Source organism: Polypterus senegalus, chromosome 2 (assembly GCF_016835505.1).
Source record: "Polypterus senegalus isolate Bchr_013 chromosome 2, ASM1683550v1, whole genome shotgun sequence".
Classification (NCBI taxonomy): Eukaryota; Metazoa; Chordata; class Cladistia; order Polypteriformes; family Polypteridae; genus Polypterus; species Polypterus senegalus.
In genome coordinates this window covers 69,046,586-69,061,255 of record NC_053155.1, presented here as the reverse complement: position 1 = coordinate 69,061,255, position 14,670 = coordinate 69,046,586, and the positions used below count along the sequence as shown (strand labels likewise).

Here is a 14,670-nt window from a genome sequence, read left to right as displayed (position 1 = left end):
GTCTCCCTTGTTATTTGCCACTCATAGTTAATTGTCTACTGATTAATGAAAAGAAACACTAAAGAACTCATAATTCTTGACAAGTAGGTAAATTATAATGAAGCACAAAGTAGGAAATTAAGAGACTCAGTAAAAGTCACAGCAACAATAAGTGTTCTTCTAAATTTGGAATAGAAGTAAAAATCACTTATTTATTTATTGTGAAAAACCTGAGAGCTAGAGCAAGCCACCCGATTAAGTGATGAGATTAATTAACAAGTAAATTGCAGCGAATTATGGAATTGGTTGAAAATAAATCTTTCAGCCACTGTGGACCTCTGCATTAAGACCCTGTCTATATTACAGATGGTGCTGTGACTTACCTTCCCAGTTTTATAGCTAGTATCTTATTACAGGTTATTGATAATCATTGTCTTGCCTTTCTTGCCATGTACACTGTAAACTAACAATGTATAAATTATTTTATAAGCTTTACTCTCTTAACCAAATGAGCAATGGCACATTACAATTCAATTTACTCATAAGTAATAGCAAGACTGCAATGCTGAATGGTCATGGGAGATGGGACTAAAAATCCCAGATACAACAGAGCTGTCACTTTCCCAGACAATACAGGTTAGATTTAATTTGGTCAATTTGGGGGATTTTATATGTGAAGATTGGATTTCTATGGTTTATTTCATGTTTTAAAGTTAATTCTCAAAGTTAATTCATGCTATTATGTTATTTTTATTTGGTAATGCTCATAATCAAAAGAAAATGATGACATTACCAAAAATAATTTAATATACTAAATTGTGGAGACATAATATAAATGAAATAATCATATGGACATGATAGATAATATTTAAAACCCTCAAAAATATAACTAGAGAACTTAGAAAAATAATAAAATATATATATTTTAAACAATGTCTGAATTATAATGAGTACATACTTTAGAACCAATATCACAGTGTCCCATATTATCGTATTCTCGTGAACAACATGCCTAATCATTTGCGTAAAGTCCATCCCAACTCTCTCAAATTGAATTTCTATTATTGGTATAAGTGTTAACAATGTAAACACGTATTAGTGTGCAGAAACTACAGTATCTGATAATCCAGATGAGATGTTTGAAAATAGTTCCACATCTTTAGCCAGATATAACCAATAAAAATTTTTTACATGCGCTCTCTCATTTTCTTAGATGATGTCTGCCAAACACATCTGAGTGAGTGAGACACAAAACAGTCTTCCGGTGGGACTGAAACAACCAACTGCTTTACTTAGTCAGGAATAATGTAATCTGATATCACACAGCTGCGGTGGGCTGGTGCCCTGCCCGGAGTTTTTTTCCCGCCTTGCGCCCTGTGTTGGCTGGGATTGGCTCCAGCAGACCCCCATGACCCTGTAGTTAGGATATAGCGGGTTGGATAATGGATGGATGGATGGATGGATGGATATCACACAGTACAATAAATCATTTTCATTATAAAATATGAAGTTTTCAAATCATGCGTCTTCTTTGTAATATTTGTCATCTATAAGTTGTGCCTATTTAAAAGAAAATCTAAGCTTTTGCAGTTGTGTAAGTGTGGGCTTTGGAGAATTTTATGTTCTTTGACTAGGTAGGAACTCAGTATTGTCTGTGTAAGTGAAAAGTACAGAGCCATTAAATTCAAATGTATGTTCTGAGAGACTGGCAGATTGTTTCTGTAGATTCCTGAGAGGGGACTACTCTCCAGATTCACTATCTAAATCATGTTCAATCTCTTGGATGTCAGTAGAATATTTATTTTTATCCATGTTCTTTAGTATACTGTACATAAGACCTTCTTCATAAGCAACATTCTTAAGAGCAGAAGAGAATTATTCTTGAAAACCACAAGAAGTTGAAAAGGTCACCTATAGGGTCATTGTCTGTAGCATATCTATAACATATATCAGAGCTCTGAGGTGTAACCATTTTTCAAGATGAGGGAAAGAGGTGATTGAACAAAATATTGTTATTGTTGCTGATCAGTCTGCGAAACCCTCACTTCTGGTACCACCTGTAGCATTCTGGATTCTGCACTACACAAACAAAGTTAACAAACAATTCTTTTCCAAACACATTTTATTCTTCAATTTGTAGAAACAGTTTTAGGGGCCTTTTACGAATTGTTAAAAACATAACAGATAATAATGTGTCTTAAAAAAAAACTCAAGTACATTTCTGTCTTCCCAGACTTTTTAAAATTTTAAGGCATCTTCTTCAGTGCTGTTCTTCTTGAGAGGGGCAGTGACACTAACTTTATCTTGTAATACATAATTAATGTAGGTGAAGGCCATGACTATTTTTGCAAAATACATGCATTATTATTTAAAATGTGTAATGATGTCACAAATTCATTTTTCATGCTTTTTCTATCTTAGTTGAACCCATCAACAGCTGTTCTTCTTTGATGGTTTACTTAATGATTTTTACTGACTAAACAGGAAAGTGACATTTCTTCAATTTAGTATATACTGTATGTAGGCAATCTTTTCTTAAACATGTCTTTGGTCTTTGGATTGCGTTGTTTTAAAGTTAAGTCACTTTCATAAATGTTTCAATGGTGAAGTGCTCAATCCTTTTTTAATATCAGAAAGTTTCTGAAATGTAAGGAACTAAGATAAATCCTGCAACATTTTATGTATTAACTTCTGTTTATATGTGTTATGGTTCAAAAGAAGGTCATTCTTTTTCTATAATATTTGTTCCATGTTCTTTGTGGGTGTCTCCCCAGAGTTGGAGCCACACTGACATCACTTCCTCTGACCATTTAATCCCAGGAGAAACACATTCAGTCCATATTTTCATTTAAGTTGTTTATCATCTTTAGTTAATACTTTCTAAAATTATATCTACTCTTTTTTCTCACTATTTTGCTCTGTTTCTTGGATTATGGCTCTTTGATAGTGTACTAGGACTTGTTTGCTTTAGGATTACCTATTTTAGGCAACTTCTTTCTGCTTTTTGGAGCACTTTTTGTTATTCTGCCTTTGTTTGAATAAATATTTGTCATTTATGAAGAATTATTGTTGCCTTTTGATCACAATTAATTTGGAGTTTAGCTCGGTTTCCTCATCTTGAAAGGCATGCATCGAAAATTAAGTATACTTTAAGTATATAACCATTTTCCCCATTATTTGGGCCTATTCAGGCTGACAGTTACTGTTAGTAGTTGAGAGTTAACTGGACTGGGTGTGCCTCATCTGGGCTGGGCAGGTGTGTCTGAAGGCCTCAACACCCATTTTTTCCATGTCTGAGAATCCAGTTTACTACACTAACAGGTATTTTACCCTTGGTTAGATTTAGTTTGAACACACAAAAAAATTAGGCATCCACAAAATACTTGACAATTCTGGATTATTTTTAAAAATTTGTTCTGTTATTGTACCATAACAGAGCTAGTAGAACAGGCACTTTTTTATCAAAAAGCATAAAACTTCAACTTCTCATTAACTTGGCTCAAATATTACTCAATAAGCAATATCATTTTGCTTTAACAGATGGACAAAAGAGAACCTAATATTCCCAGAATTGGTCAATAACAAGGGAGTTGGGTGTGATTATCAACTATGGGTAAAGGTTTTATATGCCTACAGTGTCAGCCAGATGATGTAGATCCATATTTCTGGCATTTATTCTATAATCATGCCTGTGAGGTCTGCGATTTTTTTTTTCCAATAAGCCAAAAAAAGCATGCCAGGTCATATCGAACATCAACACAATGATGATCATGTATTTTGGACATTAATGGACTTCTTAATAAAGAGTTCCTCTATGAGCAGACTTTTAATCGCAACATTACACTGAACTGTTGTGGCATCTGCGGGAAAGAATCAGGAAAAAAACATCCAGAGCAGTGCACACACAAAACTATATTGTGTAGCGTGATGGCGTACCTGCACATACTGTATTGTCAGCCAAAGAATTTTTGACCAAAAACATTGTGATTTTTTCTTTGCATCTCTTGTATTTACCTGATCTCATTCCCTGTGACTTGCTACCATGTCAGAAAACCAGGGAAAAAAAAATCTCAAAAAGCTCTAGAAGCGATAACAAAAGATGAGTACTGGAAGTGTTTGCAGGAATGGAAGAAAGACAGGGACACATGTATTGCATTTGAAGAGGAGTACTTTAACAGTGACTAAAAGGAAATTGCAGTATGCTGTATAATAAAGTTGTTTTTTTTAACAGTTCCTTGAATTTTTGCGTCCCCCCTTGTATGTACTGATCTTTCACAGCTAAGCAAAATCTTACAGAAGTGTACCTTTTCTGTTTTAAAATTTACAAGTGAATGCAATATATACAATATACTTCTACTAAAAGACTATGTGAATTCAGCTGATTATAAGGATTAGTATTACTGCTTTCAGTGTATTTTATTTCATCAGTCAGATGGTCTCTAAATGTGACTATCAGGATATCATTATTCCAGTTGTTGGCTGCATGTAACATTTTGAACTCTCTTATTAATTTACATGAGGCTGACACCTTTATCCTAGGCTACGTATAAGTTAATGATATATTGCAATATATTACAACAGCTTTTTTTTCTTTAAACAGTTGTAGCACAGGCAGATTAGGGACTTAGAACTTTAAATATTTATGTCCAATACCTTAACCAGTACACCAAAACTGCCTGTTTGCCTATTCAGTTATCAGCAGTCTCTCTGCACCCCTGTCTAATGTTTAACTATTTTTACGTGTCAATGCTTTTATTATTCTCAGAAACTATTTTTATACTTATTTGAAAATAAGGATGCATTTTATAACCACCTGTTTATTTAGTCAAATGACTATTCCCAATGACAAAAAAGAAATAAAGTGATTTTTTTTAATTAGTGAGCAATAGGAAGAAACACAGTTTAAAAATAATATTGCTGTATCCAACAGGTGGCATTAGCTTTAGCTACTTCTCTAACACTGATGGACGGCTTTCCACAAAATGTCCCTTTGGCCCTCAGCAGACAATGAAACATAAATGACATAAAGATGATAAAAGATCCATTACGTGGCTTTGATTTATCTGATGCATATGAAAAGCAAGGGATCTGAATACCACTAGGTAATTGTTCTGCTAATAGAAACAATAATCTGCATCTTCTTTTGAGTGACCACCACTAGAATCATTCCATAGATTTAATAATAATAATCATCATCATCATAATAATAAGAGAAGAACAATAATTAATTTTATTTATATAGCACCTTTCCCATTATTCTGTCAAGGCTACCAGATTATATAGTACTGTGGCTGCTATTTTTCTAAGCAAGGACACACACAGCACATGACATCAAGGCATATATCACCTTGTAATGAAAAGAGTACATGTGAAAAGACAGAAATAAACAGGTTAAATTAAACGATATCTTCATATTGCTTACCCATTTATCTATATTTGTATTTTACTTTGTTCATGACATGGAAGCAATTATAAATCCCAGTAGCATTGAATACAAGGCAGAAACCAATCCTGGTTGATACACCAATACACCACAAAGCATAATTCTTCATACCAAATCATTAACCTATCAGCAGATCTTTTGGATGTACAGTATGAGGATAACAAAAGGATGTGTAAACTCTGCATAGTTCCTGAAGAAATCAAACCCAGGTAACCATACTTATGAAAGTTGAAGATGAGGATAAGGGTTTAGAGTGACCTGTAGCTCGATTACAGACTTGACTCCAACTCTACTGCTGAGGATGAGTACAGTGTTTGTAAAATTACTGTTATTGCTATACCAGTTCACTGGCCAATCTCAACATCATCTCTGCCTTTACTTGTGAAAAAGACCTGAGCTGCATTGTTATATCCAAAATGTATATTGTATTCATTCTGGTAAAAGTCTGTTTGGCATTATTATTGGTAAAAATGTTTATTTAATTTTGTTTTTTAGCTAACCAGCCATCCAGCAAGGTGTGTATGCATGCCTACCTCATGCCATTCCCAGTGTCACAGCAGACTCACAATGCCACTTCTTATGAAAATGCAATAAGTAAGTACTGCAAAAAACTTTATTTTTATCATAAATGTTTGTTTTCGTAAAATCCCAAAGGCCATATTTACTGCACAACCAACATGAAAAATGTTTTGCTTTCTTTTCAAAAATATTGGCACTGTTTAAGGAATCAGTATAGTATGTAGTTTTCTGACATGCATAATGTGTCAGTTGTATACTTAAGAAGTGTATTTTTTAAAATGTAACTAATCTTTTTTTTCATGAAATATATGAATTCTTGAGTGTAGATCAATGGACAAAATGCCTAATGTATCTCTTCAGAATTAAATCTACTGCACAATAAAATACACAGAAAGTGAAAGGATTTGAATACTTTCAGAATCCACTGGAATACCTGTTAGAGAATCCACTGGAATACCTGTTAGAAGAAGCACATGTACTGTATGTATAAAGAGTGTTCCTAGACCCTCCTGACTTATGGATGATATCGAAAAATTGGGAAGGAAGTAAAAAGAAAAACATTGTCATATACAGATCACAAGTGGAAATGTAGCTTAAATTGAATATTAAGTGCCTGATCCTTTACCTCCATGTTGTCACCAGCTTATTAAGGACAAGAAGAAGAGTGATTAATTTGACCAGGTGACTTTCTTTCACTTCTCTGCAAATTAACACTTTACCCACCAAACTGCATTTTTTAATTTAACCATCTGTCACAAAGTGCTTAGGATTAGGCTTTCTGTACCAGGCCTAGATTAACATTTCTACTAAGCCACAGTAGTAAAAAAAAATGTACATCTGGGCTAGTAAAGAGAAGTCCACCACATAAGTTGAATTGAGTTGAATCATGTCTCCCTGAAAAACATATTCTTTTGTCTAAAAGTAAATGTTACTGTTTCTGTTTTATTTATCCTTTTCTAGTTTATCGTGGATTCTGGAGTATCTTCATGCTCATTGGTGTGACATCCATAGTGTTAGCAGGCTTCTTTATCATCTGCGGAGCTCCCTTTTCTAGTCATATATTGTATAAGGCTGGAGGTGGACTTTTTCTAGCTGCCGGTAAGTCCAAATTTAACCACAGAATGAGTTGTGAAGTCATCTTCACACAACTGCCACATCTGCACAATGAGTCATTTAAATGTATGTTCCTCAAATCAGTGCAGTGACTGTTCTTTTGAAATGATAGATAAAGTGACCTGTGCATAAAATCTCTCCACTTTATGTGCATGTCACTTTTATCTATCATGCATTGTGTGCCCTTTGTTATAAGAGAATCAAAGTCATCCAATTTAGTACAACTACAGCATATCAGTTAAGAATGGATTTTTTTTATAGAAGCCTTTTTCTTCTCTATGCAACATTTTATAAAACTTCATTTCCATTATTCTAAGTAACACATGTTATCTTAAGCTTTTTGTAAGTCCACTCATGTCATTTGCCAAAGTAAAATGACATTACTGCAACAGCCATAACATATACTGTAATGTATTATTGTAGTTCATTAAAATAGAAGCTCTTTATTTAACACAGTGCATAACTTGCAGTACTTGGGGATCTCATTATGACCCCAATCAGGTTACAGTTTTTCAAGAATTGAAGTTGATATTTTGGGAAGACATTATTTATTGCATTTGTGAAAGTAAAGTCAGTAGCAACCCTAGATATAGCAAATGCTAAAGGTCATATACAAGGATGTACAAGTCCTGAATTTATGTAAGCAGCAACAGTGGAAATTCTTGTTTGAATGTCAGGAGTTCTGTTATGTTGGCAGACTGACGTCCCTGTAGAATATTATGATGAGCTTACTGAATGAATCACACAGAAGTCACTTGTCTGGATGAGTCCAAAGATGCCAACTGGCATTTATTTCTGTTGCTCTATATAAGGAATGCCCTACTAAACTCTGTTATCTGGGCCATGACAACCACTCCAAGACAGTTAAAGTACTCTCCCTTGACTTGTCTGACTCTTACCTGTCCCTCACTCCTTTTTCTGTTGCTGTTTTCTAAAGTATGTAGGAGTTTTACAGGATATGTACGAGGGAAGTGTGACTATGGTGAGGTCTATGGTAGGAGCGAAAGATGCTTTCAAGGTGGAGGTGGGATTATATCAGGGATCAGCTCTGAGCCCTTTCTTATTTGCAATGGTGATATACAGGTGGACAAACGAGATTAGACAGGAGTCCCCGTGGACTATGATGTGGGCTGATGACATTGTGATCTGTAGCGATAGTAGTGAGCATGTTGAGGAGACCCTGGAGAGGTGGAGATATGCTCTAGAGAGGAAAGGAATGAATGTTGTTAGGAACAAGACAGAATACATGTGTGTAAATGAGAGGGAGGTCAGTGGAATGGTGAGGATTCAAGGAGTAGAGTTGGCGAAGTTGGATGAGTTTAAATACTTGGGAGCAACAGTACAGAGTAATGGGGATTGTAGAAGAGAGGTGAAAAAATAGAGTGCAGGCAGGGTGAAATTGGTGTAGAAGAGTGTCAGGAGTGATTTGTGACTGACGGATATCAGCAAGATTGAAAGGGAAAGTCTACAGGACGTTAGTGAGACCAGCTATGTTATATGAGTTGGACACGGTGGCACTGACCAGAAAGCAGGAGACAGAGCTGGAGGTGGCAGAGTTAAAGATGCTAAGATTTGCATTGGGGGTGACGAGGATGGACAGGATTAGAAATGAGGAGATTGCGTTGGTTTGGACATGTACAGAGGAGAGATGCTGAGTATATTGGGAGAAGGATGCTAAGGATAGGGCTGCCAGGCAAGAGAAAAAGAGGAAGGCCCAGGAGAAGGTTTATGGATGTGGTGAGAGAGGACATGCAGGTGATGAGTGTAACAGAACAAGATGCAGAAGACAGAAAGATATGGAAGAAGATGAACCGCTGTGGTGACTCCTAACAGGAGCAGCTGAAAGAAGAAGAAGATTTTATCCTGGTCATAGCCCTTGTCCACACATCAAAATAGCTCTCCATGCAGATTCATCAAATGTCACAATGTGTTTGGGCCTCTAGCCACAAGGGAGAGCAGCCTTCCTGAACTCTCTCTAGTCCCATGAAATGTATAGTATTGAAGTTCAGGAATACCTGCGGTCACTAGATGGAGCTCAGGGAGAGTGATTCTAGAAATATTATACATTGTCCAGGACACTAGAATTGGATTAAAAACCATGTCCAGCTGGTATACTTTTGAGCTCGGAGACAGGAAGCAAGAATTTGGCAAGGTCTCAACTGCTAGGAAGCTGTGAAAGGGCCATAGTGTGCAAGGGAGTTTCATAAAAGTTGAGATGAGAGTGCATGTTGGCTGCAATGCATAACTGGACTAGCAACCTTACATAATAAATAGGGACACTTAAACCTATTTAAAGGACCTTATGGTACCAGAATTACTTGCCCCTTTTTTGGTTTCCATTTTTCATTGTAGTTTGGTTTCTTCCTGAGGCATTTAACCATCTTGTCAATAAATCCCTTTTACTTTGATGCTCTTTGCTGTATTTGGTCAAGTTTTTGGTTCTGAGATGACTCTAGAGATCCCCATATAGTGTACACATTATTGATTTGACCAATATTCTATGACAAGTTTTAATCCAAAATTTTCCAAATTATATTTCAAAATTAGTCTAAAAAATTGCTCTGTCACTTTGTTTTCAGTAAAATAAAATAAAAGCACTTTTTAAATGAAATGCTTTATTATTAAATAATATTTTGTGAATAATATCTCAAGATTAAAACACCTCTTATTGGAAAAATATTTTATCATATCGGAGCCTTTAAAAATATTATTAATGCAATGTGTTAATGAACAGTGTTGTAAAAGAATAGTTAGAAAAGTAATGCATTGTCAAATAGTATTAGTATTTCTTTAAAGAAATAAACAAAATGGACTGAATGGTTTCTTCTAAATCTCTCATCTCATTTTCTGAAACTGCTTATCTGGGGAAGGTTGTGAAGGTTTCTTCTATACCGCCTTGTAAACAATTAATGCAACCATTAAATATAACATTATAAAATACTAATATTTGACTGTGTTAAGAATGAATTCTTTATTCTTTCCATTTTGTAATATTTAAATACATGAAAGCTTTTTTTTCTTTTAAAGGTATCTTCTTCACCACAGTGGTTGTCATGTATGTCATCTGGGTTCAGGTACTGGATGGTCTTACTTTGTACATCAAACACCAGAAAGAATCATTATGCGAAGATTTCCAAATTATCGTCAGATATGGATGGTCCTTCATGGTCGCACCTGTAGGAATATTCTTCTCTTTGTTGGCTGGATTGCTTTTTCTTTTAATTGGTCGTACGGTTCAACTTCATAGCACTTAAGTCAGGTTGCTTCGTGAACTTTGAACAGGTAACCACAGGGATTTTTTGTTACTTAATATAATGCAACATGATGAATGCACAATGGTTTTATCAGACCACTATTTCATATAATATACAATATTCCTTCAGTTGTTTTAGCATCTATTGATAATATCTGTATTAAATAATCTTCACATTAATTAATATTTCATTATCTTGGTAAAGTGCCATTAAATGTATTAAGTGAAAATTACAGCGTGCAATGTTGTGCACTTGAATTTAAACATTTAACCATGATAAATATGTATCATTACTCCTTTCATGTTTTTATTGCTCTAATATAACAATTAAAGTTGTTGATTTTTAAATGTATATTTAAAGGCTCGTTATCACTTCCTTTGTTATTTCAGTATAACAGATTTGATTACTTTTTTGCTCTTTTGTTTTATTTTTCAACTAATTTAAATTTATCATTATACAGGACTCCTCTCTAAAGCCAAGCTTGGAGCACTTATATACATTTACAGTTATAAACTAGTACCAAAATAGTGCAAGACCATACACTATTTACATACAGAAGCTATTGCCTATTGGCATTAGAGGAAAGAGTAAAAGTTAAACCTCTAGTTTACAAAAAGAAACTTGCTGGGCTCTACAGACCTTTGGAATAAACAAAGATAAAACAATACTGACCAAGACTCTACATACTGCAGGGAATCCTGAAGTATTATATAGCACACGATAATTCTTAGAAATATGGCATTACTACACAAGTTTCTCTGAGGCTATTGATGCCAAAATGTCTCAGTCACTCTGACCTTTCTGTGCAAAAGGGTTAAAAGTTAAAAGGGTTTTTATTTTTTGTACATTGAATATTTGACATTTGATGAATTAAAACTAGCATGAAGGACTTTGACAGACAGAAATAATTTCACTGTATGCTCTTATTTGTGCAGCATTGAACTGCCAACAAAAGTGCCATCAGTCTAAATTATTAAAAAGCAAATTGCTCATACTGGAAGGAAATCTACCATCCCAGTGTGGAAAGCTTTAATAATGCCTTGGCCAGTGCCCTTGGTATTTTTTGCAATATTTCAAAAGAAGCACAGTTTTAATTAATGTACCACACTCTCTCTTACCCAACACACACACTCACACACACACTCACTCACTTGCAAGCAATTCATTGTAACATAACAGGATTAACTGTTTCAATGTAAATGAAACTTACTTTCTTTATAATCAACCAATCATAATTATGCTGCCCTCCCACCTTCCGAAAAACAGTAGATTAGGTTAATTTGCTCTGCATGGTTGTGTGAGGGGGCCCTGCAATGCACTGGAGCCATGTCCAGGTTGGTTCTTGCCTGGCACTTAGTGCTACTGGACTAGACTCTGGTACCCCGGAACGGTACTGAATGCATTTGAAAAGGCTATGGGTTGGAATGTTGAAATAACTTTAATTTATATAATGATTTTTCTATGTTCAGTGTTTTCATTAATAGGTACCTGTGCTAACTATCCTTCCATTTTCTGAACTTGCTGGAGTATTTTATGGAGCTCAAGCCTAGAAAACAAGTGTGGAATGCAGGGCACACTCATAAAGACACTCAGCCCTGATGAATTCAGCTTCACCAATTAGTGTGATATGCACTTCTTTTGGATGTGGGAGGAAAGTGGGGTGACCTGTGAAAATCTCTGCAGAGACAAAGAACATTTAATCTCCACACAAATGTCCAACTTAATTTCAAATTCTGATCACTTGGACTGTGATGAAGCAGGAAATACCATACTACCATCATTAATATTTTGTATGTTTAATTTATTGATTAAAGTATTTGATTCCAGAAATAAAACAGGCAGTGTACTTTGTGTGCTGTGGGCCTTAAATAGTTAAAGTGCATAAATGTATTTTATAATTCTGCTTAACAATATTTGTGCTTTCAGGCTTGAACATTTTATATGTATCTGCATGTGGTTACTCCAAATATTGCAGCATGGTGGTATACTATGACAATTAATGTTGCCTCCTGCCATTTTCTTTTTGTCTGCATGAGTTTTTCTAGCATCTCTGCTTTCCTCCAACAACTCAAAGACATTTTGCTGGCTTATTTTACGACTTTAAATTAGAATGAGTGAAAATGAATGCAGGCATAAATGTGCACTGCAGTGAGGAGATATTTAGTGCCTTGTGCTCAAAACTGCCAGGATTGGCTCTCTATAATCATGAAATGTGATTTCAGAAAATAAATGAATCAGTGCAATGAATGCAAGAGAGAAATACCATATACAAAAACATATTTATTTTGGCGTTAAAATATGAGTATTAGAGATAAAGACATAATGTGAAAATAAAGTGAACATATGCCAAAATTTATGGTATAAGGAAAAACAACTATTTGTTGAGGTAAATTGTATTGTGTTTATTAAAGAGTTGTCATCTTCAATTTGTTATTTCCTTATTGCTTCTGTTTATTTACTTTTGCAGATTAATAAAAATGTTTTATCACTATATAAACTGCTATTTGACTTGTTTGAGAAACTACTGCAGCATTACTTGGAGAAGGCTGATGTTTAATACATTTCTGGGATGTAAAAATGTTTTTAAATGAAAAAATAAAGACAAATGCTTATGGCTACAGTGTCAGTATCAAAGTGTTTTTGTAAAACACAAATGTTTTCAATGGTTGTTTTCTACAAACTGATTAATGCAAATTAATCAATAACTAAGTCAATCAAGCATTCATTATTTTATATAACTCCATTCACAGTAATTGCAACTATCATGCTGCTTTACAGAACAAATAAGATTATGGTATATTTTAAAATTGAAATAAATAAATGGCACAATTAAACTTTTCTCTGGATACTCTGGTTTTCCTCTCACACCAAAAAGACATGTATGTTAGGTGAACTGGTTGTGATTAATTGGCCTTGTGTGTGCCAGTGAGTGTGCCATGCAGTACGCTGCCACCCCATCCCAGGTTAGTTCCATCCATCCACCCATTTTCCAACCCACTATATCCTAACTGCAGGGTCATGGGGGTCTGCTGGAGCTAATCCCAGCCAGCACAAGGCTCAAGGCAGGAAACAAACCCCGGGCAGGGCGCCAGCCCCCCGCAGAGGTTAGTTCCTGCCTTGCAAATTATGTTCCAACAAGCCACAACCCTAATCTCAATTAAACAACTTTGGATGGATGGATGAAAGTGCTGCTGTCCACAAAGCTGGTAACAGAAAATGCAGTCCAGCTTTCAAAATGTTGTTTTTATTTCTCTCAATTCCACATAAACTGCTCAAGGGGTGATTTCTTCAAGTCATTTGGAGACAAATGCAAAGTAGGATTGTTTATACATGTTCTGACAGGAAAACAGGTTTAATGTCAGCCTGGGTGTTTCATTCAGATTTCCTGCAGCTTTTTTTTCATTACTATCGCCTTTTGTGCAATTGATTTTCTTCTAGCCGATTGAAATCCTTAATTAAAAAGGCTACAAAGTGTTAGAGCTTACAGTCTGTTCTGCTCATGATGTGCTGTCAATGAAAGCTTCAGTGCTGTGGAGATGTCAAACACAAATGAAATGTGGAGATGGTAAACAGTAATTTTGACAGCACAAGCAAAGATATCCAGGGAAGCTTCTCTTGTCAGTTTTGCGAAAGATGAGTTAACCATTTCTGAATGTACAAATATATATGTATGAACTAAAAATGACAATAATACAATTGAAACAAAAAAAAATCTGTTAATAATGATTTATTGGATTATTATTTTCACATGTATGATAATATGAGAAGTTATTAAATGAAGAATAGGAAGTCAAAATAATTGTGATCCATTGACTGCAAAATGAACTGAGTAGACTGATGCCTTTAAGAACAGTTTCAGTTTCATTCTGATTTTTATGATTTTATACGTGTATAATGATACAGCAATATATCTCAGTTAACCAGGCAGATGCATTCAGTTTATTATACAAAACTTACAGATGTACCTTAGTAGTAGTGTGAATATGTATTGTAATGACCAGGTACTGTAGATGATTGTTCATTGCGGCCAAAACAGCCTTACTTGGCTATAATTGAGCACCTCTTCTGCCCTAATCTTTTTCTATGTGGCTCCATGTGCTGTTTTCTGCCTCACCCCAACTCTGTGAGTCGATCCAGGCTAAGATCTTTAAGGAGACTCACTAGTGGCCAATGGCTTTTAGCAGACGGTAAGCACCTCCTAATTTCTTGAAGATAAGTGTTCTCTAATCATGCTCCCTCTGCCATGATCTGCAGCAGCGCCTTTCATGGCAAGGTACTAACCCCAATTATTCTGGTACATAGCATTTTTTTCTCACTCTTCTACACTATATAATCTGAATTTTAGTTTCTAAATACATTTTC

General features: G+C 35.1%; 1 protein-coding gene across 1 annotated transcript in view; it reads left to right on the top strand.

The window, feature by feature from the left end:
• The window catches only part of tmem182a (transmembrane protein 182a), a 33,690-nt gene extending 20,764 nt beyond the window's left edge, over nucleotides 1-12,926 (top strand). The window contains exons 3-5 of the mRNA XM_039743884.1: nucleotides 5,918-6,016; nucleotides 6,902-7,039; nucleotides 10,082-12,926. Of these exons, the coding sequence (XP_039599818.1) occupies nucleotides 5,918-6,016; nucleotides 6,902-7,039; nucleotides 10,082-10,308 (464 nt within the window). The 3' untranslated portion in view covers nucleotides 10,309-12,926. The remainder of the gene's footprint in view (nucleotides 1-5,917; nucleotides 6,017-6,901; nucleotides 7,040-10,081) is intronic.
• The last annotated feature ends 1,744 nt before the right edge of the window (nucleotides 12,927-14,670 follow it).